General features: G+C 40.4%; 1 protein-coding gene across 1 annotated transcript in view; it reads right to left on the reverse strand.

Annotated features, from left to right (window-relative positions):
- Positions 1–247: 247 nt before the first annotated feature.
- Positions 248–27,261, reverse strand: part of LCP2 (lymphocyte cytosolic protein 2 (SH2 domain containing leukocyte protein of 76kDa)) — a 29,932-nt gene continuing 2,918 nt past the window's right edge. Inside the window, exons 2-21 of the mRNA XM_010154341.1 lie at positions 26,464–26,526; positions 22,782–22,828; positions 16,274–16,339; positions 15,318–15,349; positions 14,462–14,496; positions 12,915–13,113; positions 11,981–12,081; positions 11,119–11,188; positions 10,829–10,912; positions 10,037–10,062; positions 9,937–9,956; positions 9,596–9,700; positions 8,799–8,829; positions 8,136–8,148; positions 7,046–7,166; positions 4,785–4,834; positions 3,842–3,945; positions 2,934–3,011; positions 1,661–1,816; positions 248–370 (exon numbers count right to left, since the gene is read on the reverse strand). Of these exons, the coding sequence (XP_010152643.1) occupies positions 248–370; positions 1,661–1,816; positions 2,934–3,011; positions 3,842–3,945; positions 4,785–4,834; positions 7,046–7,166; positions 8,136–8,148; positions 8,799–8,829; positions 9,596–9,700; positions 9,937–9,956; positions 10,037–10,062; positions 10,829–10,912; positions 11,119–11,188; positions 11,981–12,081; positions 12,915–13,113; positions 14,462–14,496; positions 15,318–15,349; positions 16,274–16,339; positions 22,782–22,828; positions 26,464–26,526 (1,524 nt within the window). The remainder of the gene's footprint in view (positions 371–1,660; positions 1,817–2,933; positions 3,012–3,841; positions 3,946–4,784; positions 4,835–7,045; positions 7,167–8,135; positions 8,149–8,798; positions 8,830–9,595; positions 9,701–9,936; positions 9,957–10,036; positions 10,063–10,828; positions 10,913–11,118; positions 11,189–11,980; positions 12,082–12,914; positions 13,114–14,461; positions 14,497–15,317; positions 15,350–16,273; positions 16,340–22,781; positions 22,829–26,463; positions 26,527–27,261) is intronic.

Genomic DNA, 27,261 nt, shown 5'->3' on the forward strand with positions numbered 1-27,261 from the left:
ACACATATGTTGGAAGATACAAACTTGTCATGTACTGGATGACTGGTGAACAGTAATAAACACATTGTAGGAAACTCACATTTAGAGAGTACTGCATTTAAGCATAATTTAAAAATAATATTGTCCTTTCTCTGTAAAATTCAAAGGATTTTTAATGACTTCATGATTTTAGTTTGCTGAAAAAGAAAATATCTTGAACTTCACAAACTTCAGTAGGCTTTGAAAGTCATCTTCATTAAGGTCTCTTTTAAATATGTCCCGCAGCGTATTTTAACATGCACTGGTTTCTTGAACCTCTGTCTTTTCCATCAATCAGAAGAAGAGGTGTTCTTTGGAAGTAATCAATGATATCTGCTACAGAAGCAAAATCCTGTGGGATGGAGATAATGAGAAGGCTATGTCAAAAATGTTAGAATTATTAGTGATTAGTAAAAGCAATATTTTTTTTTTTAATCTCTAAACATTTCACAGACTTCTAAGGTCCAGTAAATACTATCAGTTCAGCTGTTTTCATTCCTGCCATAATCTGGTTCAGTAACTGTTAATCTGGTGTGTGTGCAACCACTGCAATGTTGTGTAATTACTTTATGCACTCTTGGCCTGTTTAATACTCTGCTCTGGTGAGACCCCACCTGGAGTGCTGCGTCCAGCTGCGGAGCCCTCAACATCAGAAGGATATAGACTGGTTGGAGTGAGTCCAGAGGAGGCCACGAAGATGCTCAGAGGGCTGGAGCCCCTCTGCTATGGGGACAGGCTGAGAGAGTGGGGCTTGTTCAGCCTGGAGAAGAGAAGGCTCCGGGGAGACCTTATAGCACCTTCCAGTGCCTGAAGGGGCTACAAGGAAGCTGGGGGGGACTTTTTACAAGGGCCTGTAGTGACAGGACAAGGGGTAACGGGTTTAAATGGAAAGTGGGGAGGTTTAGATTGGATATCAGGGAGGAGTTCTTCCCGGAGAGGGCGGGGAGGCACTGGGACAGGGTGCCCAGAGAAGCTGTGGATGCCCCATCCCTGGAAGTGTCCAAGGCCAGGCTGGATGAGGCTTGGAGCAACCTGGTCTAGTGGAAGGTGTCCCTGCCCATGGCAGGGGGGTTGGAACTAGATGGTCTTTAAGGTCCCTTCCAACCCAAACCAGTCTGTGAGTCTGTGATTCTGATTCTAATACACAACGCTGCCATTCTGCTTGGCATGATGATCGCACTTGAAGGTTCAGAAAGTCGACTGATAACTTCAGAGAGTTCTGACTCAGTCTGCCCGTCAGTCCGTGTGCTGACCAGTCTGTCTGGTGCCAGTAAATCCAGCGCAGCAGTGCTGTAGGTAAGTAAACCAGTGGTCTGGGAGCAAAACGGTAAAGTTGGCAGATACAGATTTCCTCCTAACTGTGCATTTTCCTTATCTGGTATCTTAGCAGTAAACAAACGTTCCCTAACCAGGTATATGGATTTCTAGCAGATGTATTCTGTGGCTCTCCCTTTAGTCCCTGAGTGGGAACAAGAGAATCCAGTTTTACTTCCAGCAGCAACATATTTATCAGGAAAAACTCTAAGACAACAAGCAGAATTCCACTGGAGTAAACCAGCTGCCAGGTTAAGCAGCCTGACACTTGGGAACGAGACAGGAGTTACCTTAAAAAATGCTAAGTAGTGTGAAAAACACATAATACCTCTTTTCCTTTTAAGCCGGTTCCTAACAAATATATGTGGTTTTGCTCCTGGTAACGAATCTGGATGTTGTACACTTTATCTCTGTACAACACCATCAGCACGTATGGATGAGTAGCAGTTTTTCTTGAGCTGTCTCTTACCAAGAATGTTCCATCCTGAAAGAGGAAAAAGTGAAAGATAACAAATAAATGTCACTTCTGGGTTTGATCAGCATAACAGCCTTAACCAGGGCACTTATGTTTTTACGTGGTTTTGTTTCTGAAATCTCTTTCCTCCTGGTAAGAGAAACTGTGCTATTAAAGAGTTCAGGTCATTTCTCGGTTGTTTTGTCTTTCAGTTTGCTGCTTAAAACTTCCCAGTCTGATACAAATGCAGTTTTTTAAGGGAAGGGAGGAATGGTATTCTATGAGCTTCCATTAAAGGAGGAAGTAAAATCATAGAATCACAGCATCACAGAATTGTTTAGGTTGGAAAAGACCTTTAAGATCACCGAGTCCAAACGCTAACCCAGCACTGCCAAGACGACCACACAGAATATCAAAGCCCAAACCACACGTGACTTTGACCAGATGGGAAGTTCATTTCTGTAAGTATCAGTCAAGATTCCTATGTGATCCATTTACAGACAGCCTAAAATAATGATAGTGTCTGTGTAATTCTGGTAAAGGCAGTGATATCCTCTCTCTCTCTCTCTGCTTTTCTTCATTTCAGACCTGTTTTAACAAGTCTTCCCTTGAAATACCTTTTCTTAAAGGCATTGATTCTGATCTCATAAGATGGATCTTCGTACAAGTCACTGAAATAATGTGCATGTCATCTGCAACTCACTGCAGGTAGTGTGAAGCATCATAAACAGATTTCCCAAGGTGATGGGATACAATTTGGTTTATCTCCACATGCACAGTTAAGTCTGTGTTTTGTCTGCTTCATTTTGCTGGTAAATATGGCCTAGAAAAGGATGGGATTCATCTCATGGCAGGGAGGTTGGAACTAGATGATCTTTAAGGTCTCTTCCAACCCAAACGATTCTGTGATTCTGTGATTCATCTAATTCAAGATGTCTAAAACTTGGAATTTGTAACACAGCCTTCGTGGCTGGTTTAGACTAGATGTGTAACTTTTATGTGGGTAAAGATATTCAAGGTGAATCCCCTACTCTCAGAATCTATGCTGGGGCTCCAACCTCTCCATGTCATGTACTTTCACTTCCCCTATGACTGCAGGGGCACCTGGCTGGGAGATGGTGAGAATCCCCAAGGATTTAATGAGTACCTTGTTTATTTTTCGAAGGGCTGCTTCTGCTTCTGGCCGGCTGACGTAAGCAACATACCACTCATCGTTGAGTGAGTCCTGTGGGTTTTGTGAGAGAGGAGAAAGGAGAAACTCAGCTGTCAGCGAGTTAGCTTGTGATGGTAACAACACACGCATAAGTAGAGAACATGTGGTTGTGAGGGTATTTGGGGTTATGTGCAGAACCTCTGAAGGTGTGAGCTTTGGGATCATACCAGTATGTATTACTGTGTGCTACATGGCACTGAATGATTTTAAAAGTATTTGCCCTCTTTGATAAATCCGGAAATATTACAGACCTAGCTATGTCTGCAGGTATGCTAGGAGAACAGATATTCCCAAATATTCTTAGTAAAATACAGATACATTTTCTCTTTTGTCTGCCTGGGACACCAGCATCCTTTGCCTTCATTTCTCTGGGTTATTTTTAAATTATTTTATTTTTTCTTTTTTAGCTCTCTGAGACAATAATGCAGACTTCCTGTGAACAAACCACGTATGGTGGCCCAGCAGTGTTATCGCCAGGAGAGGGTTGCTCTAAACTTGTCATATTTAAAGAAATGCGACACTTAAAGGGTACGAATTCTTTACTCACCAAGGTTCTGTGGAAGGGGAACTGAATACATAATGCTAGTTGAAGGCAACTGTGCAAAACAGGCAATCCGGCAAACAAGTAGTTTTCTTATTTTGTTCTGCTGGGGTTTTGCTATTGTTTTTATTGGTGGAGACAAAATAAGGCACTGAAGTTTGACACAGAAAAGGAAACTGAAAGCACCTACGAACACCCTGTGACTGCTAACTAGCAAAACAACTCTGAAACATGTTCTCGCTCAAAATCAGAAAATGTGCTGTGTTTAGCAGTGACAGTTAAGGCTTGCAGTGTTCTGTACCTCATCTTCCTCCACGTTTGTTTGGTGAACAGTCTGTCTGCTAGGAACTGGCAGTGGAGGTCTTATGTCAGCTGGGCCTCTGGAAGGAGATCTGCTGTTGTTGCCTTCAAAGGTAGAAGAAGTGTTAAAACCGGAAGAGTAAGTTCATCTGTGGAGTCCATACAGAGCGTACAATCTTGATTTTATGCAGCATGAAGAGTTTATATCACTCTGACACTGAGACATTTTGAAATTATTTGGAATCAGATTTAGGCTACTGTATGAGAACCAGGTTCTCTACACAACTTCATCCTTGGTGCTCAGGGACTTTCACTGAACTCTTGCTGCTCAGGTTTCCTTAAAGTCAGATGAATTTGAGAAAGACCTTACATCTTTTTAGCTTCTGGACCATAATTACTCCACTGAGAGCATCTCTGGTTTCTTTAGAGACAGCTGTAATGTTGTCTCTTTGCCTTCTTAGCACGTAGGGCCTGAAAAATGTCACTTAAGGCATTGGCCACTGTCACCTTATGTGAAAGATTATTTGTAAAGCAATTGATTTCTAAGCTGCCCTTATTTTTTACTTGTTATTACAAGATAAATAGGCTTCATATTTCACCTGGAAAGTGTTTTCTACCTTTTTCAAGAGTGTCAGTATACCACAGTGACTTGCAGGTAGTGCTGCTGAGCTCTCAGCAGTGTTACTTATATTGAAAATACACTTATATGAAGTTTTGACAAGTTTTAACTAGACAGTAATCCCAAACTTCATGGGAATATATCATCTTAGATTCAGACCAAGTTACACAAGATGCCTTTCAGGAACTGGATAGTTTTCTCTTCACAGTCCCACAACTAACATCTATGGAAAGAAAAGAATCTATTCACCGCACTGAAACCACCTTTCAACCTTCAGCCATTTTTTTTTTCCCCACAAAAACACACAGGAATGCACAACACAAACCTAGATGTAAGCGTGGTGGTAGTGAGCCGCCTGAAGACAGGTTTCTAGCACTGTTTAAAAAATGAAAAGAAAAATAGTCAGGATAAATCAGACATCGTTATCCAACGTTTCGCTGCTCTGAAGAACTGATCTGGACTTTGTGCCTGTTTTACAGAAGGTGAGGTACTGTCAAGACCTAGGCAGGATGGATAGCCTTCCCTTTCTTCTTTTTGTTTTCTTTCCTTCTTTTTATGCAAATAGATCCATAACAAAGTTTATTTGAAGCTTAGTATCTGGGAATAGGGTAGAGGGAATCAGTAATAGGCCACCAAGATTTCAGAGTGAGGGTCAGTGCAGAAAACCACTTCAGCTCACTGAGTTTTCACAGAGAATGGCTGCTTTGTTCCCCTAAAGCAACAGCGTGAGAGATGTTTCTTTCTGTGGGGTTCCACTTATACAGTCATTTTTCCTGTGGTGTCCATAGCATCGTTGATGAAAGTGCAGTTTGTCATCATTAATGTTGCAGCTATGGATGGGGGCCTACTGGTGAAAGAGTCCAGTGAAGGGCCACTCACATGGTAAGGGACTGGAGCATCTCACACATGAGGAAGGGCTGAGGGAGCTGGGGCTGTTCAGCCTGGCAAAGAGAAGGCTCAGGAGGGACCTTATTAACGCACGTAAATACATGAAGGGAGAGTCAGACTTTTCTCAGAGGTGCCCAGGGGCAGGACCAGAGGCAGTGGGCACAACTGAAACCCAGGAGGCTCCCTCTGAACATTAGGCAACAGTTTTTTACCGAGAGGGCAGCTGAGCCCTGGAGCAGGTTGCCCAGAGAGGTTGTGGAATCTCCATTCTTGGAGATACTCCAAAGCCATCTGGAGATGGTGCTGGGCAGCCTGCTCCAGGTCACCCTGCCTGAGCAGGAGGGTGGGCCAGGTGATGTCCAGGGGTCCCTGCCAACCTCAGCCCTTCTGTGAGCTGTGAGCTGGCAGCAGCACAGAGCTCATACCCACAGTGCCATAACACTTCCATGTGCCCATGCTTTCCCTCCTGTGGAATTTGTATGCTTTTTGTTAGAAAAAGCCACATCCAAAACTTCTCAAAATGAAGATTTCCAATCTTCAATTTTTTTTTTTTTTTAATTTCTTTACTTAATTGGGAACAAGCTGCCTGCACTCTTTTCCTTTACAGTTCACATTTCTCTTCTGCTTAAATGAACGGTACAAGAAGCGCTGGGATGAATATGTAAATTATGACTGCAGAACAAAAGCACCCTATCATGACTTGTGATTCATGGGAGAGAATCAGCCAAGTGGCGGCTTCTGGTGTAGCAAAATTTGGCAGTTCTGTTTGAATAGAAGCAGAATTGTTCAGCGTAGGAATAGTTCCTATTTGCATATGACCTTGCTATTGCAGTATTTGTTCTACTGGCATGTCAGCAGTTCCAGAGAATGATGGTAAATGGGAGGAATTCATCAAAAAGCCATTAAAATAATACAGAGATTAGAAAATGTACTTCAGCCTTAGACTCAAGTAGCGGACAGTAACTCATCAAAGGCTAAGTCCATTGCACACGACATCAGAAATCAAAATTTAATTAAGGGCTCTTCCATCTAGCAAAAGAATACAATCTAATATTTGGAAGTTGAAGCTAGAAAAAATCATGGTTGAAGGAAGATCCACAATTTTAAATAGGAATTACTAACCATTAGAGTAAAGTTTAGTAAAACAGTGGTGAAATTCTTCCAGGTTCAACTCTAGACAACTGCGGTTGTGAGGGTTTTTAGTTTTGAAGCACTTAGTCGTTGCGGGTCTAACACTTAAGCTCCTAGAGTGGGCAGAATCCTTTTGAAGAAGGACCTCTTTGACCTACATCCTGCATAGTTTTGTAAAAGATGATCTCTTCCCAAAAAGGCTTGTCATTCTTATGGATCCTGGAGGTAATGAGAGAAATGTCTCAAGAACGGAAGGACTGAACCTAACCTGTAGGCCCTAAATATTTGTCGTAGAACTGAGAGATTTGCATTGTTTCATGGTTGCCTGATGTACACTGTCTGCTTCACCAATTACAGAACTTCAATGACATGGAGGATTCTCCCTGATAGTAGGGACAACATGAATTAGCATCTAGTGGGGGCAAAGGTATGGCCTGAAGAATAATGGTCTACTTCAAGTAGTTACCCCTGTGTTCGCCTGAGAACCCTGTGGCCACTTACATACTGTTATTTGCTAAATTGCAAGGAGATCCAAAAAGGAATGGCACAATAATGGGTGAAACAAACCTTTCTGCACCAGGCATACTGTTGGATCCTGGCTTAGGTGGAGGCTTCACAGATTTGGATGGGAATGTATTGGAGCTGTATGGGGGCAAAGATAGCTGTGGCACTGGTCTTTGGGGTGCAGCTGTGGAGAGGAAGAGAAGGAAACTTAAAACCTATGTGAGACATTCTTAAATGAGGTAGGATGAAGGAATGCTGCCACATTACTGCTATTTAATTAGATAAACATAATGAAGTAAGCTGTTTTATCAAAAGTCCTTCGTATGTTAGTTACAGACTGTAAACTCATATGGTCAACTGAGAACTTAAAACTAAGTATTAAAATTAAAAATTAACTGGAACAGGCTTGAACAACATTCACATTTTCTAACTTTTGTTCTGGATAATCCGCAATTCAGATACTGTAAGTGCAGTAGAGCTGAAGGTTGTTTGTGTAACCATGTGATCTCTGTTAAGTTGCTGCTAAATAGTGGATTTGAGGTTACCTTTTTGAACTTTATTCCTTTGTGAGATTTCTCCCATGTCATCATAAACTACAGCATAAAATGAAACGTTTTCTTTCTGCAGTGTCCTCTGTCCTCAGCTACTGATAGGGGAATGGATTAAGCGCACTCTGCACAGCTTAAATAGCTGTGTTCTTTTTGGAGCATTAGAGGCAGTGATCTTTTGTGGAGACTTGGCCAAATGTTCTGCTTCTGTTATGGCGTCACTGTACCAACTTAGTTTTGGGAAACAGGATACTGAAATAATTTATAATTAGTGTTATTACATGAAACAAGTTCTGCTTGTTAGAGTAAATAACACTGCGGAGAAGAGTAGTACGGGCAGGGCTTGACCAAATGCTGTATTGGTAACTGGGAGGGTACCAGGTTTACAAGCCAAGCTCTTTGTGTGCAGATCACAAATCTCTTAAGATGTAATGTGTTTCAAAATAAGAAATCCTACTGCCTTGTACCTGGCTGACTGAAGGAAGCTATTACCTATTGATTTCCTGTGGTTTGCAGCTTTGATGTATAGATCTACCTGAGGTACTTTATAAGCATTCTGCAAAGAAAGACTTCTAAGTTTTAAAAATCACTGTAGAAATACTTACTGTCGTCTTCTTCCTGGGGAGCCAGAAGAAAATAAATATTAGTAACACATTATAACACAGTTCTTAGGAATATTTTACAAAACAGAAACCTGGCCATTGGCGAATCTTGAGTATACAAGGACTTTAATATCTATACTGTCACTTCCATCTAAAATGCTGGGGTTTCTATCTTTATGGAACACCAAATAATTTTTAAAGTTCTTGCATTAAGGTGCAGCTATTATTTACACATAAGCTGTGAGGTAGATATCCCATAACAGATCTTGACCAAAAGTAGCCAGAAACTCTCAGCAGATGTAAACTTCCCTCATTCCTTCAGGAAGTGTAGGCTCTCAGAGTTATCTGCAAGTGAAATCCTTAGGTCAGCTTAAACTGAAAAAACCCACCATTAACACCAAAACCTAGTGTAAGCAAAATCACTTCTCCTATGTCATTAAAAAATTCTGACCTTATTCTTCCTGTTATCTCAGATAAAGCACTCAGGGAATAAACTGAGCTTGACATAAATGTGTTTAAAAAGAAACCACAAGCTATGAAAGAGCCATGAGAGTCCATTATAATTGATAAAAGAAACAAGTTTACCTTTCCCAGAATTATTATACAGATAGTTAATTTTACTGTAGTCCCTAAACCTTTAAATATTTGCTCTGAGATTATACTTACTTCATTTTTTTTATGCGATGGCCAACCCTGCCTGAAATGGAGCAGAGAACACAAAACATGAATCATAGGTGGAATATTACTCATACACTGTGGGTGAATTAGGCTATATTTTCAACTAAAAATGAATTTATAATAAGTTTTACAGACCAAATGAATACAGAAACATTTTTTTCCTCATAAAAATACCTACGATTCTAATTTTCAGCCCTAATCTAAGACTTTATGCTAGTCCTTAGCCCATCTTGATTTTATCAACAAGGAAAATGTCTGATGAATTGATTATGAGATTAGAGCTTAAAAGTTTTTACAATGATGAAACATTAGACTTCAAGTCTGGAACTCATTGATCGTAACAACATTGCTAAAGCGCATGATAAGCCTTCCAGTCTTTGTTTCTCTGATAGATTGTGCTGGCCAATTAGCAGATCTCAGTTACTTTCCTATTTCATTTTAGGATCAGTCACACTGTTCAGCCCACAAGTTATCTGGAAAATGCTGGAGAAGGATCTAGTTCTGTGAAAGAATGCTGCTTGCTGTTAAGAAGGAGTTCTGCAGGCTGGTAAGATCACCGGTAGGAAAGTAAAGCTTTCTTTTTCTGACAGCCTAAAACCAAATAGCAATAGAACTCATGAAGGAATGTTCCCTAGAGCAAGAGCTTGATCTGGTGGAAAAAACATGGATCATACATTTCTCTGTACGTTTTGGAAGTGAGTCATTGTACCATCCTGTGTTGCTTATCCATACGTTTGTTACATTTCCTTTATCCTTTACTGAATTTCAGCTAAATGAACACTTACTTTACAGGGGTCGGCTTCCTTAGCGGAGGTGGATTGCCTCTTTCGTATCTGTCACTTTGTGGGACAGGAGGTTTTGGCATCATTGCTAGCTGTTCCCCCAGGGATCTAAAGCAGGAGCAAGACGATGAAATAAAGGCAAAAAGCTCCTTACTAAGAAATGATTGGGTAATACTGGCATCGAGAGTCTCATTTCCAGAAGCAAAACTCTTACCTTAGCTGTGAAGTCAGAGGCTGTAAAACAACAAGGAACATTTAAGAGAATGTACCAAAATAGATGAAAAACATCAATAAGCACAGAACAAAAAAGACCTTACCTTCATTTCCAAAAGCAAAACTCTTACCTTAGCTGCGAAGTCAGAGGCTGTAAAACAAGGAACAGTTAAGAGAATGTACCAAAATAGATGAAAAACATCAATAAGCACAGAACAAAAAAGACCTTACCTTTTCAGGAAAGCTTGGCTTCCTCCCTGAAAATGGTAAAAGGTCACAATTAGGGGAGAAGAAAGTTAATTAAACTTTCTATTAAACAATCAAGTTTTGACCATCATTGAAAGTGACATGTAAGCCAGAAAAATATTTTAGCTTTGCAAGAGATGGCAAAATTGCAATATCTCTTATTAAAGGAGAATTAAAAAATTGTCAAAGCGGCACGTTTTGCAGTCATAGTTCCTGTGGTTCAGCTCTGGGTTACTGGATAGTTTTATGCCATTATGTAGCAGATGAAAGTCGTTAGATAAGAAATAAAAATCAGAGAGTAGTCTCTTTAGAATTTTTGCAAAGTATGGTTTTTGGTCTGAAACAAATGCCTTTTTTTTTTTCTTTTCTTTTTTTTTTTTTCAGCTCTAGACATTCTTTTAAGCCTGGGTGCCAAATTACTTACAGTAGTGTATGCTTAGCTTTGTTAGCTTCGCACGCAAAAGTTATTTCTTCTTTTAACATACTAAATATTTCCTTCTTCATTCATATAAGTGTTACATCAAAACTTTATTGCACAGGGATCTGATACTGTCTGTCTGTTCAACTAGTCCTGAGCTAGGGTTGCTGCTTTCTAGATACAATTTCTCTCAGTTTATGAGTACTGCTCACATTATTTATTCATAAACAGATCCACCTGGTCTGTGACTGGCTTACAGCATGTTCGGCTGAGCCTTGTTCTTGTGCCTAAATGATATTCAAACTGATCCTTTTGAATAACTAAAAATACCCCATGGATTAGCATAAGCAAATACTGACCTGATACTGGGTTTTCTCTTTCAAACGGCGGAGCAAGGCGATCCAGTGGGGGCTTTGTGCTTCTGTCTATGGAAGGAGCTGGGGCTAAACACAAAAGCTGTGTAAGATAACTTGCTAGTGTAGGGCAATATGCATTTGTACAGCCAGGAACTGGTGTTACTTCTTACAAGAACGAGTGAGGCTTCTGTATAAATAGTAGAAGCGAGTGGGACTGCAGAGATACAGGCAAAAGTGAAGGGCTTTATGGCCCATTGGAAAAGATTTGCAGAGACAAAACCAGCCGTACTTACGTTTCAAAGGCTTGATATTTCTGTCCCTACTCAAGTCATTGTTGCTTGGTGGAGGAGGAAAAGCTGGCAGCTAAAACAAATATTTCATATGTGGTTAAAGTGTGTCTTCACCTTTTTGTTTTCATTTTTGTATATTAACCCCACCACATCACATCTGCCAATCTGGTACAGCACAAGGTCTCTACCCAGTGCGGGAAGGAGAGGAGCCATTAACAGTCCTGACGAATGACCTACATACACGGGGTTTTGTCAGGTGCAGAATTGCCTCCATCTGCTTCCTCTCACAAGGAATACTCCAGTGGGATGTTATCTTTGGGGAGGGCATGAGAATTGTCAAAAGAAAGAAACAGGAGCTTCAGCAATGCTGTTGTAACTTCAGTGCAGCAGGGGTTGGTTTTGATCCACTAATTTCAATACCATTTATGTAAATTTGAAGCTGAGAAATACATATCAGGCCTGCTGACTGCTGCTGACTGAGGCAGAGGGAGAAAGGGTTGTTCTTTAGTACGGTGGGAGCTGGGGCCAGACAGCATTGTCTTGTCAGCAGCTGCAAGAGATGGTTGCATTTCTGCAGACAAATGCCTTCCAACGTTCATCTTTATTCCAACAAAATAGAGCAGCAATTTAGGACAGCTGTCTTGAGAGCTCATGCCACCTACGAGTCCTGTGTGTTTTATATATACAGTCTATGACTCTGGGTCAGACCAGGAGTTCCTCTATCACATCCTAAAATTACCTTCACTTGTGCACATGGCTAGGTCTAAATAAAATGGCATTACCCTTGGACTTCAATGGCATTACCCTTGGAATTCTAAGAAGGTACTGGCAAAGGGATAGGCAAAATAGTAAGAAAGAAACATACAGAAGCACCTCTTCCCCCAAAGGAGGCTGGTACTGGGGATGGGCCAGGTCGCTGTGGTGGTACTGGTGGCTGATGTGATGATCTAGTTGCTGGAGGTCTGTCTAAAGAAAACAAAAATCCCAAGCTAAACATCTACACAGAGTTTGGTTACATTATTCTCATTAGGTCTCCATGAAAAGGAGCTCTTGCAGTAACCTGCATACTTAAGTTAATGTATCATAAAGACTTTGGTTTAGTATATAATGGGCAGCTGCTTTAGGATCCGTGTTGCACTGGGAGTTACAGGGTCATCTGTCCCTGTGGGGTGAGGTGACTCCAGCGGCCAGGCTGTTGGCCCACACTATTGTTTTCATTCGGAGCAGTGCAGTGACGGCGTGAAACACCAGCCAGTCTGAACGGCAGGGGGGCGTTTTTCTCTCTGTCGGAGCAGTGCAGTGACGGCGTGAAACCCCAGCCAGTCTGAACGGCAGGTCTGCTTTCCTCTGCTTGACCCCACAGCTGCAGGCTGCTGAAGAGTCAGACATAAAAACGTGACAGGCAGAGAGAGCCCATCTCTTTCTTTGCCCAGTTTTCCCTAGTTTTTTGCCACTGTTGTGACAACAGCAGCCTCTGTGTGGGGTTGCACTACCGAAGCTAATACAGCATGCACATATGTTTAACTTCATGCAGGTTCAAACCAAAGGCCAAATAATGCACGCATCATGCGAAACTTGTCGTTAATCCAACAGAGCTTGGCTGAAGTAGAAAACAGCTTCAAAAGTCCCAAAGCACCAATGTGTTGTAAATCCATGTCACTAAATCTTGTTCATGAACTGCACTGTTGACTTCAAGGAAAAAACTTCTGTATTCCATTACCAGCCACCTAAAATGTGGCTGCTAATGAGTGAAAATATAATGTACAAAGTATTATTAACATTTAATTTTTAGTAATTACCTATATAATCTGTGTTGTTTGCAAGTGACTTGGCAGGAAATATGACGTTGTGGTGTGCTTCATCGTTATTGGAAGGAGGTGGCTCATAGCCATCACTGTCGTGTTCTGCTTCCTCGGGTTCTTCTGTTGGTGATTCATAGTCAGCCTCATCTTCCTTTTCCTGGTCATCGTCAGGGCTTTCATAGTCGTCATCTTCATCCTGGCAAATGGACACAAAAGAGCAGTGCTGTAACAGGATACTACACACCAGTGCAGTTTCCTTGTGGCCTTCCACTGTGCTGTTTTTCACTCTGGAGGGTACCAAGTTTTTTAAACCAGTTTGAGTAAGTTCTCTGTTGAAATAAAATGGGGAAGGGAAGCAGTATTTTATTAATGCATACAGCACTCAACAGCTTAAGAAAGGAAACGAGTGTCATTTTATAACAGTAACTGCAGTGGAAGTTCAAGGTAAGGTGATAGCTTACTGAAATGCACAGTGCCTCTCTTTTAGGCAACAGAGAAGGCAACAGCAACCAATTCGGTGCTTCCTAGAAACACACTGGAATAGCAGTTGATGCCAGCTGATATTTGTTCTTACTTAATAGCATGTACTCTGCAGCCTGCAACTCAACTGTTCAAAAATGCTTCAGAAAAAAATGAGCTCTGTGATATGGGTCTGGGTGCCCTCCACAGACCAGAGCCACAACAGCCTCATACAGCTTGCAGGACCTGGTAAGATCACAGTGGAAATACGGTAGCGGTCATCGCACGTGTCTTCTCTGCGATCTGCCAAGGCTTACAAGTAAAAGAATATTCAATTTGTCATTGCTATCTTGGCTGAAATTTCCAGGCTAGCTCTGCATCAGCAGAGCCCCAGTACTCTATAGGTGGTTATTTTTGCTTTGTGTGCTGCTAAAATAGCAGCAAATCTCCTACAAACTTAGTAGCAAGTGGTTTTAAGTGTCCCTCTCCATTTTTTGCAAAACAACATGGGCACTGCTCAGATTAAGAGATCTTTGTAAACCTGGCCCGTGCATCAGTCAGCTTATTTGTTCAGCTGAGTTGTGCATGCTTCATCTAATGATGTTCACCAATGCTTTTTCTACACTGAAAGGCAAAAGGAACTTGTCTGGTTGGCTTCAAAAAATTAGATTCTTCAAGAAATCAACTCTAAATAATAAAATGGCAAGAGTTTGCTGTTGAATATCATAGTCACCTCTCCTTTACTAGTCACCTCTTTTAAGAGCTTGAAATAGGCATATAAAATTCAGCTAGGATTCTGCGGAGACCTGGTGACAGGCTGAGAGCTTTGACTTGAACCAGTGGCGTAGGACTGTCGTTCGGAAGCTCTGCCTGGCATGACCAGGGGAGACCCTTTTCTCAGTGAAGACATTTGTATGCAGCTACCCAAATCACTCATGCTCCTGCTTCTCTTTCTCCTCATCTGAGCACCCCTTGCCATTGCTCACACCATCCGTGCTGCTCCAAGTAGATAATGCAGGAACTGATAGACCTTACAGAAGAGGTAATCCATTCACCCAGCAGGTTTTGGTAATCCTGATACTCACAAATGAAGACCAGCCACCGTCTTCTTGACTGTATCCTGCGTAAAGAAGCATAACCACAGGCTTCTTAGCATGTATCACTTCAAACTATCAAGACATAACTTGACAAAAAGGACACCACAAATCCCAGATCAGTTCCAAACCACAACGCTATGCCAGAGGAACAAGGCAGGCCTTCATGAAAGGGACTGTGAATAACATTCTGATCCAAAACTCCGAGTATAGCTATCCTTGTGTGCGATAGTATATGTGCTGTCACTTCAAGTTTGTCCTACACTTCCAGTTTTAAATATAATTTGACATAAAATGCTTTCAGAATGAGCACAGACTTCTTTTTGTTTAGCACTATTTTAGCTTTCTTATCAAAAGGTTTTTTAATGTCAGTAGGACTGGATGCCCGTAGTAGCTTGCAGAAGCTGTAAATGCTTGTGGCCTGGTAAGAAAATAATTGCAGGAACAGTTCAGGACAGGCCCAACATCTAGCAGCTCACCCCTCTAGTGTAGGGTGCTGCTAGAGTAGGGGCAGGGGGCAGGTGTTGGAACACACATCCACATACACTGATACTGTGTACTGGGTTAAAGAAGGGCAGTGTGGGAATGCTCCTGTAAATGTCTCTGCTCTTGCATTTCTTCACCATCTTTTCTATTATAAAAATATTATTTCTGCCTTGCTCTCGTGTAACTACTCTTTATTCTTTATACAATTTCTTTGTGCCTCATCTATTCCTGTTTGTTGTTCTCGGTCACGTGGCCATGTCCCCCCTGCCACCATTTACTCTGCTCTGCAAGAATTATCTTAATATTTTAATATTTTTAAACACTTTTTGTTGTGAGAGACTATCTACCAGTACACGCTTACCTGGATTTTCAGGACTTTTTTGTGCTTGGGCCCTACAACAAAGATACAAACAAATAAACTCTTTGCATTTGCAATTCTTAAATATTTTAAGCATACTGCAGTCTGTTGCAAATAAAGGCAATGGTTAGCTTTAACAGGAGAATGAAGTGTACATAGGTGACTTCCCCTCTGCCCACAATGCCCAAATCACACTACTTCATATTTCACACACGGGATCCTAACGTAATCTAAACTCTTCTGAGGGCAGCAAGGTCCTGTGTTTAGAAACAAAGGGATTCAGTAAATAAATTTACCAGGGGCCCCAGTCCTGAAAATAGAAACTTTCTTTACTAATTCCAGTCAAGCTGCTAAAAGTTGAGTTCATAAATGTTTGTAGGGTTGATAAACATTTGTCGTGGTTTTCAATTCTAGTTTTTCACTCCAGTTAATGCAATGGTATAAAATCATGTTTTCGGTTGATGCAAAACCACGTTGTGTAGACTATACTTACATTTTCATTGTATATGAATAGAAATTGTTCTTTCCTCATGCAGCGTTCTTGCAATTTTTGCTGGTGTTCTATTGCAAGGATATTATATTCAATGCTAAGTCATAAAGTATTAAAAAGTGTAATGGTGTATAGGTCTGTGAAATTAATTAATGATGCTTTATTAATATAATAATATGAATCTGGGCTTTACAGCATTCCTAAAGATTGATTTACTTAGGTGGAAAATTGTATGTAATGTATATGTTACTTGTTTCCAGACAAGGCAGAAGAATCCAGGGTGTCCATGGGCTCAGGCTTTGATATTCTTAACAGGTTATATTAACAGAATAGAGGGTGTTTTCTGTTTTGTTTTAAATAGAATTTCCAAGCTGTCACTCTGACCCAGGTATTACTGATCAAGTGGAAAACAGTCCAGAAAAGACATATCTGAAAGCTTTGAAAAAGGAAGCTGAATTGGTTTACTTACCATTTTGGAAGGAAAGATAGCCTCCCTTCATTTCTGTTTATTTCTTGACTTAATTTACTTACAATGCTATTTAAAAGAAACACAAAAATAGTTTAAAAAAACTCCTTGAAACTTGTTAGTCATTTTCTTAACTGCTGTCCCTCAACATTTACTAAATTAAATCTGGTAATTCAGAATTATTATTTACTATGTGGTAAGAATATTGAATTTATCACCTTATTGCAGAGTTGCACTACAACATATCTAATAGAAACCTAAAATATTTTTTTTAACACAGATAAAACCCCATATTGCTGGATTAAGCTTAAAAATAAGCATTAACCCCAGGAAGCCTTACAAGCTCTGGGTGTGGTAGACATCACTCCCTAGATCGCTGCTTTAAAGATGGTGATTACATTTGTATTATTTTGCATGGGAGAAGCAGATAATGTTTCAGGAAGCAGCCTCTACCAAGTTTATGGCTGCAAGAGCAGGGATTAAACGTACCCTGTGTCTGCCTCCCTCTGCAACCAAAATACACCTCATCCAGAATCCAGTAAAGAGGGCGAAATGTGGCTCCATGTTATACCACAGTTGGAGGGCAGAGCAGCAATGTCCCAGGAAGGTAAGAAAACTGTAGCTGTATGTCTAGAGAGATTTTTCCAAGTTGATGTGTTTGGCATCACTCACGCACAGGTTGTACACAGCAGCAGGAGGAATAGCAGCCAGTGCAATGCTATCCTGAGTTAAACTGAAGTCAGGAGCTTGCCTCTGTGCTGCTGATACTGCATAGCCAGCACAGACCTCTGTGACCAAGAGCTGCTGTAGTGGCCGACTCCTGCCAACAACCCTGAGGTTACAGGACACTCGTTACCGAGATTAGCAGAACTAAGTCCACTGAGAGCAGCAGAATTCTGCTCTGATAGCAAAGAAGTTTGCCTCTGTGATTATTTGTTTCAAGTACATTTTTTGTTTCAAAGAATGCTTATGATGAGTCATGGTCTGATTCTTAATTCTCATTATTTCTTTCTGAGGAAAGTCCCACCGAGAAAGTCCTGTGATAACCAAAGCAAATTGGTTACAGACATCTAGTTAAAAATATCCCGTTTAACTTGTAGCTTATATTAAGTAGGACTATCAGACACCAAGTGTGGAAATAAAAGTAGTATGAAAAAAGATCAGGAACTCAACATGTCTGTTTTCTGAGATTCTAAATTCTGTAAAATCCTAACTTCACTGTTTGGTAGTGAAGAATTCTTTTCCATAAATCTTAGATCTGGTCAATCGAACTTTATTTCAGTATTGTAAAATCTGTGTTTATGGCCAGGCAATTACCACACTGTTTTGTTTTTCTTCTTCTTTCATGTCGTTTAATGCTACTGAGCAATAATTATCCCCTATTCTTTTCCAAATAACCTCATTTGGGCATCTTTTTCATGTCTAACTCCCTTTCTGGACTGGGACTTGAGAAAGACAAGCTTTCGAGCAATCTGATATTTTAAAAAAGCCAACAAAACCATACTTTTATTTTTTGGAACCTGAACCATGCACAAGATCTTTCTCTCATTTTAAATACCCTTTCTCTTGCCCTTGCTGCTTTCCTAATGCTTACCTTACTGTAACTCATAGTAAAGGATAAATTCAAGGCATAGTGTGGCTCTGTTTTATTATGGAAAAGGCTATGGGGACAGATCAGGCTGGCAGCAAGTATCAGAGGACAAGCAATTTCATATCAGTGTGATCGTGCTGCCTGAAAAGGATGAAGATGGGTAATTTGAAGTTAAGGGTACTCAAGGATCCAAGTATGAACACAGAAAGGCAGAGCAGGAACATTTTGTTGTTCCTCTCTTTTATGACAGTGCCTTGCAATTTTCTGATTTGAAGCACATATTGTCATACTTGCCCCTTTTGAAATAAGCACTTGCACCAATGTTACTGATTTAAGAAGGATTCATGTCTAAATCTGACATCGTTACACAAGCAAATTATATAAAGCAAAAAAAATGCCACGTTATAGGCATGGGACTCCTTTTGCTCTTTTTTCCTATGCAATCAGCTCTCCTCTGCACAAGAAATTTCCTGCTGCTGCAGATGATAAGGAAGTTGTTGTGTGAATAATAAATTCCGTGTGAAACGTCAGGAAATGTCCCGGGCTGAACAGTGCACTGCCTATGCTGGCACTTGGGTTGAAAAGCGGATTACGGAACTTGTGTGTGGCTTACTCTCTGTTGTAGAAGAGGTGGAAGAAGGATATTTCATAATATTGGGTTTATTTTCAGCTAAAGAAGTAAAATGAAGATCAGTGGGGTTAGAGCTAATGATTCTTTTAGTTCAGACTTCCGTGGGAATGAATGAGACCTGAGTGTTTGGAAGCTTTCCGGACTAAACCTGTGCCGGCTGCTATGAGGATTTACATCAGCTGGTTTTTGAGGAAAGACTGAAAGGAAAAGGTTGCTTATTGACTCTTGCTGCCAAAAAATTATCCATTTGCTTCTTCAAATACAGTGTCTAATCTTTACTTCAAGTGTACTTGAAATGCTTCAAACCCGTGGCTCGGAGAGGTTATTAGAAGAAAGGAAGGTCAAGAATGGCCGCACTTCACCAGGGCTGTTATTACAGAAGTTGGGTGCACTGAGCAGCGGAGTCTGTAGCCGTGTGAGGAAGGAAGTACCAAAACCACACTGCTTTCTGAGCTGTGGGAGTGGATGATAGGAGAGGATAAGGCAACTTGCAGAAAATGTTACTCAGACTTCTCTTTCTCTTTCTACCTCCTCAACCAGACAGAGCTTAAAACGGGCAGGAAGTTGAAAATGAAAAACCCACACAACCAACGCCAAAGCAGTACTCCAAAACTGGCTTTTGTTTGCTTAACTGCAGAAGCTGTTGTCGTGGGTAGAATCCATTCTACATGTATTGGGATAAAGGACTTAAGGTGGGTGAGAGAGGTGGAAGGCAAAGCCCTCTAGGGCTGGGGAGTTCCACAGTTGCATACTGAACACTGTCACGAGCACGGTTGGTGATGAAGTCTTTGTTTTGGCTTCTAAAAAAAGCCTGTTGGGTAGATGCAATACTGTTAGCTTAGCTTCAAAACTGACTGAATATCAGTTATGTTCTGAGCCTTTCCACAACCTTTAGCATCCCGCCAGAACACACACGTGTGCACACGTTCACCTCTGCCAAGGCTTACCTTTGTAGAAGAGAAGGGCATTACAGATTTCTTAATTTTTAGGTTTGCATTTTGACTTGCCTGAAAAAAGAACGACTTTCAGACTGTGCCATGTTTGTAGGCTCTGAATGTGTCCCATTCAGAACTCAGCACAGTCACCACATTTGAGCTGGCAGATGCAATTATGTATTTTATGTGCAGTGATGCTCTTTTTATGACTGGAAATCTTCACGAGTGCTGTGGGACATGCCATAAGCTTTGTGTCCAAGGCTGAGCATTTAAAATCTCAGGTTTACTAGCAACCTGCCACTGAGGAGAGCCGAAGGGGTCGACAGCCTGGATTGGTGCCCTGACTTACTGAGAATTTGGAAATGTTTTATCTCAAGATAGTAAACAATGAGCAAAGACTACCTTCAGTGTTCAGATCATGGTTCAGTTATCAGTCAACTACCAAGGTTATTTGGAATAAGATCTTTCCTTTCCTCGTTTATTAATTCTGACCACACTAAGTAAGGCATATTCTGTTGAATGCACTTTAAGATGTTCTGCAAGATGCACATTTTTTATCCACAAGCATAAACCTTCGTGACCTTCTGTAACTGCCAATAGTGATAATGAGGAGTAAGAAAACTGTGTGTCTTTTAAGCTGTATATTTGCCTTTTGTTCCATTACATTTATAATCAAAATGTGAATGAGACCCTCATGAACAGGTCTGAGTTTCATTTAGTGCTACAGACAGATATTCAGTATCTCCTCTGTGTAAAATGTACCACATCCTTTCCCTGTTTCACCAATGTACCACTTACTCTTTCAGGATGCAGTGTGGAGTTTGTGACGCTTCACGTATGTATATTAACCTAGTGGTATTAATATTAACTTAAATGGTTCTTTCATAAGATAGAGCAAGTACAAGAGTAATATGAATGAGCTCAACAGAAAACACTACAGTTCTTAACAGTTTTTCATAATGTTAAAAAAATGCCAAGCGTTAAGCAAAGTGTATACTTGATGACAAGAGGTTGCAACTGAGCTAAGCTATTAATAACTGAACAAATTGTTAGGTCAACCATGGTGCTCTCTCTTACTCAGGATGACAGCTACGTTCATGATAACCCCATCTCTAAGGCTGATGGTCATGCCACAATTATTTGTTTTAATTTCTCAGTGGGAAAAGGGAAAAAATGTATGTGTTAAGTATTCCTACCAATAGGTTACTTGGCCCAAATGTGGCTTTGTAATGACAACTGTTACCTAATTAGACACTTGAAAGATTCTTGTAGAAGTCACAAAAACCTCCCCAAGTAATGGCATGGTTATATCTAAAACTCGATGAGTAGATTTGCTCAAATCTATTTAGTAAAACCACATTCGCACCCAGGAGGTTTGTATGGATGTAGGCTGTGGTTTGCAAACGTTGTGTAGTTGCAAGTGCTGGGTTCTGCTCTCGGTACATGTAGGTCAGCGTAACTCTGCTGAAGTTACTGGAGAAAAATCTCTCTTGTATATGTACTTTTTATTCATTCCACTGGTCAATTCTGTAAGTGTGACACTTGCTTACAGAATATGCTCAGATTTTAGCACTGTTGGGTATCGGGTACTATAACTACAATATGCTCATGTACTTCAGCATCGAGAAAAACTCTTCCTACTAGGCGAGGTTTGCATTAGGCTATAAAAGTAAGAAATGAATGTGTTCCGGTAGAAGTCAACAACCAGCACTTTGCATTTTGGTGAGAGCATGGACATTCTGAATATGAAATTCTGAGTAATAAAATCAAGGTTAAAATGAATGGCAGTTTCTTCTACCCATGATTTTTGATCTGTTGGTTCATTGTCATTTTTTAAATGGCAACCAGTTCTTTTCCCTAGTAAAGCTCTAAATTCTTGTTTTAAACAGTGGCATTACATGGAGGACCCCGCATCACAGCAACCTTTTTCCATGTATATTCACAATATTCTAGTGAACTGCTTCCCTCTTTGTGAGTGTGGAGAAAGCTGAGAACAAGGGCATTAGTTCCAGAACTTTCATGCAGATTTATTAATTTACTTATTTATTCAGTTCTTCAAGTTGTGCACCAAGCTTTACTTTTTTTTTAAAGCTCCTGATTTCAAGCCCTCTTCTTGCTGAGAAACCCCGAAGATCAGACTGAAAGGCTGTTCACCTCCTGCTGGAGTGTTACAAGATAAGTAGACTGTGAAAATGTTGGGATATCTGGGCATTTTTTTTAATAGCATCTGGGCCCCTTAACCAACACATCATACACCACCAATCCCTATTATCAGGAAATTTATTGGGGGAAAATAGAGATATGTTCTTAAGAACCATGTCATGTCTGAGGCTTTCAAGTTCAAGTCGTTGCATATCTGATCCAAACAGAGATCTAGCCACCATCTTACCCTTGAGCGCTGAATGTGACAGATCACACAGGAATTTCAAAGTTGTTCAGTATTAGCTTCACCGAAACATCTTACACAAGCTCTGATGCACCAGAAAAGGCGAAGCAGACTGTATCTCCCATAGCAAAATCAAGATATGCATAGAGGGAGTGAGTCTGGCACTGGGAATTGAGCAACAAAGAAACAGCCATGCTGGAACAGCTTGAGCTCCTTTTTTTTTTTTTTCTCTCCTTACTTTCTTTAGAAGACCATGAGGAGCTCCAGGTATCTCATGGTTAGGAACCTTCTAACCTACAGTTTAATTATGTACCTGACAACTCATAGCAAAATAAAATCCTTTGGTTTTCACCATGAACTATTAGAAGCAGCCAGTTTCTGTTACTCACTGTTGACTGAGGGGGAATATTGTTCTTCATTTAGTAACTTGTATGAAATTATGGAAGCTATTCAGATGAATGCAAAACTTTGTCAAGGCCTAATCCACAGGAGCTAAGGAAAGATATTTAACACTGAATCAAGTGTTCCAGACTGATTGATCTTTAACAGCTACCTGAAGGAAAGGCACGTGATGAAAATTGCTTGAACTCTTCAACTGTTGTCTACATACCTGACATTATTTTTCCTTTGAGTTAAAGTCAACAGTTGAGCACTGAACAGTTAAATCATACTTTGAAAGTGACACTGACAAAAAAGTTTAACCTTTGTGTAGCTGCTGTCAGTCAAAGAATGTAAGAACGACTTTTGAACGTCCCCAAATGATTTTTTTTTATATCATATCATTGTGCCTGAGCAGTCATGATAACAGTCCTTTTATTTTGGAACATTCTTCTTTTTCTCTCAGTACAGTGCAATGAACAGGTCTCTAACTAATCACTGGCAAGTCATTTGCACAATATTCCCTATGAGTTTTCCCTGCAGACCAGCTAAGATTATGTTTAATGTTAAAGTGGATTGGCTTTACTTACGGCACTCTGAGTTTGGGAAACTTCTGAATATCATTTTCAGACATGTTCTGCGAAGGAAACACATGGCTTATATCAGAAAATTGTCCATGGCATACCGTGTGACTTTCAGAAGTTTGCATATTCAAAAATGTGGCATAAAGTTTCAACTGCTGGGAACATAACGTGGATAGAAAAGCTGTGCAAGGCCTGCCCGCCCCATGGCTCGTAAGTGAAGCAGAACACTTTAATAAAAAATCCTCTCTATTTTGTTTGTTTGTTTGGTTGGTTTTTCTGGATGTTAGCTTTTACTTTATGGTGCTGCCAGTTGTATTAACTACCTAGGAGGTTAATAAACATCAAAGAAATACCACAAAACAATACAAAGAAATTCCACAATCTAACGTCAAAGAAAAGTATTTCTGTAGATAGCATCTCATAGTGATCGATTGTTCAAAAGATGTGTGAGAAGAAGTAAAATCTTAAACCAGCTCTTACCAGATGGGTGTTGGGTAAATCTATTTGTTTACCAGCAGATGAGCCATTCTTCCGGATTATTATCAAATTAATGGAGTTCTTTGCAAAGTTAAAGTCAGGTCTTTTGCTTTTCTGATGTGGGTTCTAATCTAGTTCTTCATGGGTGTTATATTGTCATACTGACTTACAGGCAAGGTTAAAATCCACCCCTGCTCTACTTCTCAAAAGAACTGGAAACACAACCCTCTTCTGCAACAGCTTCCTCCCTAAAGATTGCCAGTGATGCTGAAGGTAAAGCAGGTGAACAGACAGTAAACCACAAAATTCCAGAACTAATTTAAGTCTCTTATTTTTTTCTCTTTTCTCTCTCTTGCTTTCTGGGTATTGCTTATCATTGTACGTGGCCATCACCTACTGTACAGGAAAACATATCCATTATGTGTTTGTTATTAAAGGCTTGAGGTACTATAATTCAGCTCTGGGCACAGGGTCAAACAATGAGTGGAGTTACATCCTGGTAACATTCTGTGCTACTGATGACTGGTGTGAGCTCAGCGGAACATGTGTGTTCTGCTTGAAGTCATCATCGGTGGCATTCTTCCGGGCAGTTTTGGAATTAGGCCTTTCACAGCGAACATAAAGGACAGAATAATTTCAAATGCTTTTTTTCAACCCTTGTAGTTTCAAAGTAATGTGCAATGAAATGCCCTTTCTCAAGAGCTGTTCCTGGTAGGGAAGGCACACTTCTACCATAGATTCTAATTTTGTGCTATTTTGCTTCGTATTTTTTTAGTACAGCTGAGAACTATGATATTTAAGTGACTGCAGAAGCTAGATATATTGAATTCCTTCATGTCGGCGTGGTGAAATTGCTCAAAGTTGTACATGACTGCAGAGGTCCAGGGAAAACTGTAGATTTTAGAATAGAGCACCTTTGCTGGAGCAAAGGAGAGGAGAATTTTGTGGGAAGAACCTCATCTGAAACACCTTGGTATATGTAAAATCACATGCCGTAGTGGAGATGTAGCTGGAAAACTCCTTGGACTTCAGAGCAGCCTTGGCAGCCTAACAAAAATCTTTCTAGAAACTGGGATGTGGGGGAGAGTGTTTCTTCCCCTTTCAACTGTAATGCAGCAAGGAGCTCGCAGGTTACTCCTGCCCTGAGCTAAGGTGTGCTAAGGCTTGAGAGCTTTACTGGTGCTCCTGCAGAGAGAGTCGCCCCCCTCCTCTTCCGTTATATGCCACTCCAGGTTCAGGACAGATGGGTGCACTATGAAAACTTCTGAGGAAGTGTTTTGTTCCGTTAATCACAATCCTCACAAGCTCTCCGGAACGTGGGTGATAGTCTGGCTCAGACTGCCGACAGTAAGGGCTTTCTAATTGCACCTTGGTTCACCATGCTACCAGTGATTTTCAGAAAGGAACAAATCCTCTCTGTGTTTTCCAGCACTGTTTTGCCTCTAGGAATCCTCACAGGAGTAAACAGAAAAATGTGCTCCATTTGTGGAAATGTCCTGCAGGATTTACTGAAGAATCGTAATTTTTTCCTAAGGTTTTTTAAGCTTCTCTCTGGAATTCTATTCTGGCGATAAAACTGACAAATATTATGGGTTTAAACTCTTGTAAAAGGGCCTTGTTGCCATTTTAAGTATTAAGGAATTTAATTGGAATAATTTATGTGGAAACCCTCTGGTTTTATTCCTACTGCATCGCACCTGGACTTTTCTTGTGGTAGCCAGTAAATGCAGGAATGTGATTTTGAAACTAGGATGATACTCTGGTGAATAAGGTAGCATTATTGTTGCAGTCAGGTTTACCATAGAGGCCTGACAATAGATGCAAAACCTGCAAACACTCAATATTAACAGTTTCTTCTGTGTGAATGTAATTTGGCAGTTTCCAATAACTTACCAAATGTAGGATGGTATTTCTTAGACAAACTGTTCATACAGAGAAGCAATTTTTTTCAAGTTTGCATTTACTCTGGAATATTCTTTTTAAAGTCCGCTTTTGGTGTTTAACAGGTGAACTTTTTTTGTATTATACAATTGACAAGTAGGTCAAAAGCTTAAAAAAGAAGTCTCGACAGGCGTGAGCAGCTGCTTGCTTCTGAAGTGCTGCGCTCTGAGCTACGTATGTACAGAAACACTCTGGGAATAATAAAAATTACAGAAATCGCTTAGGAATCACACTGTTATTGCTCTTGTTATTTGTACCTCACAAACTTCCAGAATTTCATAATGCTTCCTGAGCCAGAACTCCCACTCCAGCCACAGATCCCTAGTGCTTGAGCTAGGGAGGATCCCTTAGGGGTTAGTACGGTAAGTCCTACAAGACACATCTGACTAATCCTGACTCCACCCAGTAGGAGGGAGGTGTAATATCCTGTTCCTACAAAGGGCATTTGACACCCTGTATGTCGCATTTCAACAAAATGTCAAAAAGCTTGATGCATTAGGAGGAGTAAATAAAAACAAGAAGGCTTTAGAAGAGGTACGCATAGATTTCCTCACTTCAGCTAATCATGCAGATGATCAAAAGTTCTAATTTGGGGGAAATAGAATAGTTAATATATGGAAACAAAATAAAACAGGAGTAACAGTGAAAGCTCTTACATGTCCTCATGGATGTGTATTTTAAGACCTGAAAACAGCAGCTATGTCAATGGAAGTTGTCAGCTGAAGTTAAGCCAAGTTGTTGGTAAAGCCAGGAGCAATGTTGATTTAAACCCACCAGGACTCTGCTTACTAGTTTTGGTGCTCTTAAAGTTCATCGATTTTGTGTGTTGCTGCGGAAGAAATCTCCTTTTAACTGCAGAGGCATGAAATACTGGTGGCAATAGAGGGCAGTCATGCTGGCCAGCTCTGTGCCTCCTTTAGCAGGAGAGGGCAGTTAATAAATGTGAGTTTTCTGTGGTTAGTATTTGAAAACAAGCACTTCCTATAAAGGAAGAGATGAATTCAAGACAAGATTGTGGCTTTGTAACTTCTCTGTTGGTTTAAAATTATATTAAAATATGTGCATATTAAACAGCATATTTGGGCCCCCAGCATTCCATATTTAAAACAAGATGCCTGGCTGATTTCAGCAAAGGCGGTTACTTCTCATATTTATACCTCAGTAACCATCTGCGAGCTAAGCACTTTGCATCTGCCAACGCAAAGGAAGGAGGAGTCAAAATGATCGCTTGGTGGGAATTTTACAGGAAGGATTTTACAGCTCTACTTACCAAAAACCTTTGTCCATTTATGCTGTGCTTTCTCACGACTTTCTCACAGTCCTTATACTTCAACTGCCAATGAAAAGAAGGTGATTATCGATTGCACCCTTAATTGTAGGAATGGATTAAGACAATTAGACATATGGCTAGCTTGGAGTAGATGCTTCAGGTTACCCTTTTGTATGGTAGAGCCCGTCCAAATGGCTCATTTTGTTCGGTAGACATGGATTTTTAAGACAAAGATTCTTCAGTGGACCTGAGGATTTTCATCCATTTAGGAACACATAATTCCTCACATTTAAGAACCACCTCACAGTTGCCTGGCCCAAAAAACATATTTGGAAAAAGGATAGTTGGGTTACTGACTGGATGAACAGTCAAGGAAAACAGAAAGTACAGCAAAAACCTTAGTATCTTGGAATACTGAAGCCCTGATCCCAGTCCCTGAAGTCATTGTTGTGAATGAAAAGCTTCCTCTTCTGGATGGAAATGTTAATCCTGGAAATTATCTGTAATATTTGGAAAGCTTTTCTACAATTTACGTTTTACAATAGCATCTAGGACAAGGACATGCATTTTAGGTATTTATCATGTACATAAGAAAATAAAACTCCTGGTTGTACCAGGCAGAAATTTAACAGTAATTTGGGTGACTCAGAGGGAAAGGAAAAAACAAACAAACAAACAAAAAACCTAAACCCCTGGCCACGCCTAGCAAGACATGACTCTTAAATATTTCCAGTGGGCATCTTCAGGGGTTTTTTTTTATTTGAACAGCAATAGCATGACGAGAGAACACAGCTTATA

The sequence above is a fragment of the Eurypyga helias genome, unplaced genomic scaffold, assembly GCF_000690775.1.
Source record: "Eurypyga helias isolate BGI_N326 unplaced genomic scaffold, ASM69077v1 scaffold7156, whole genome shotgun sequence".
Taxonomy (NCBI): domain Eukaryota; kingdom Metazoa; phylum Chordata; class Aves; order Eurypygiformes; family Eurypygidae; genus Eurypyga; species Eurypyga helias.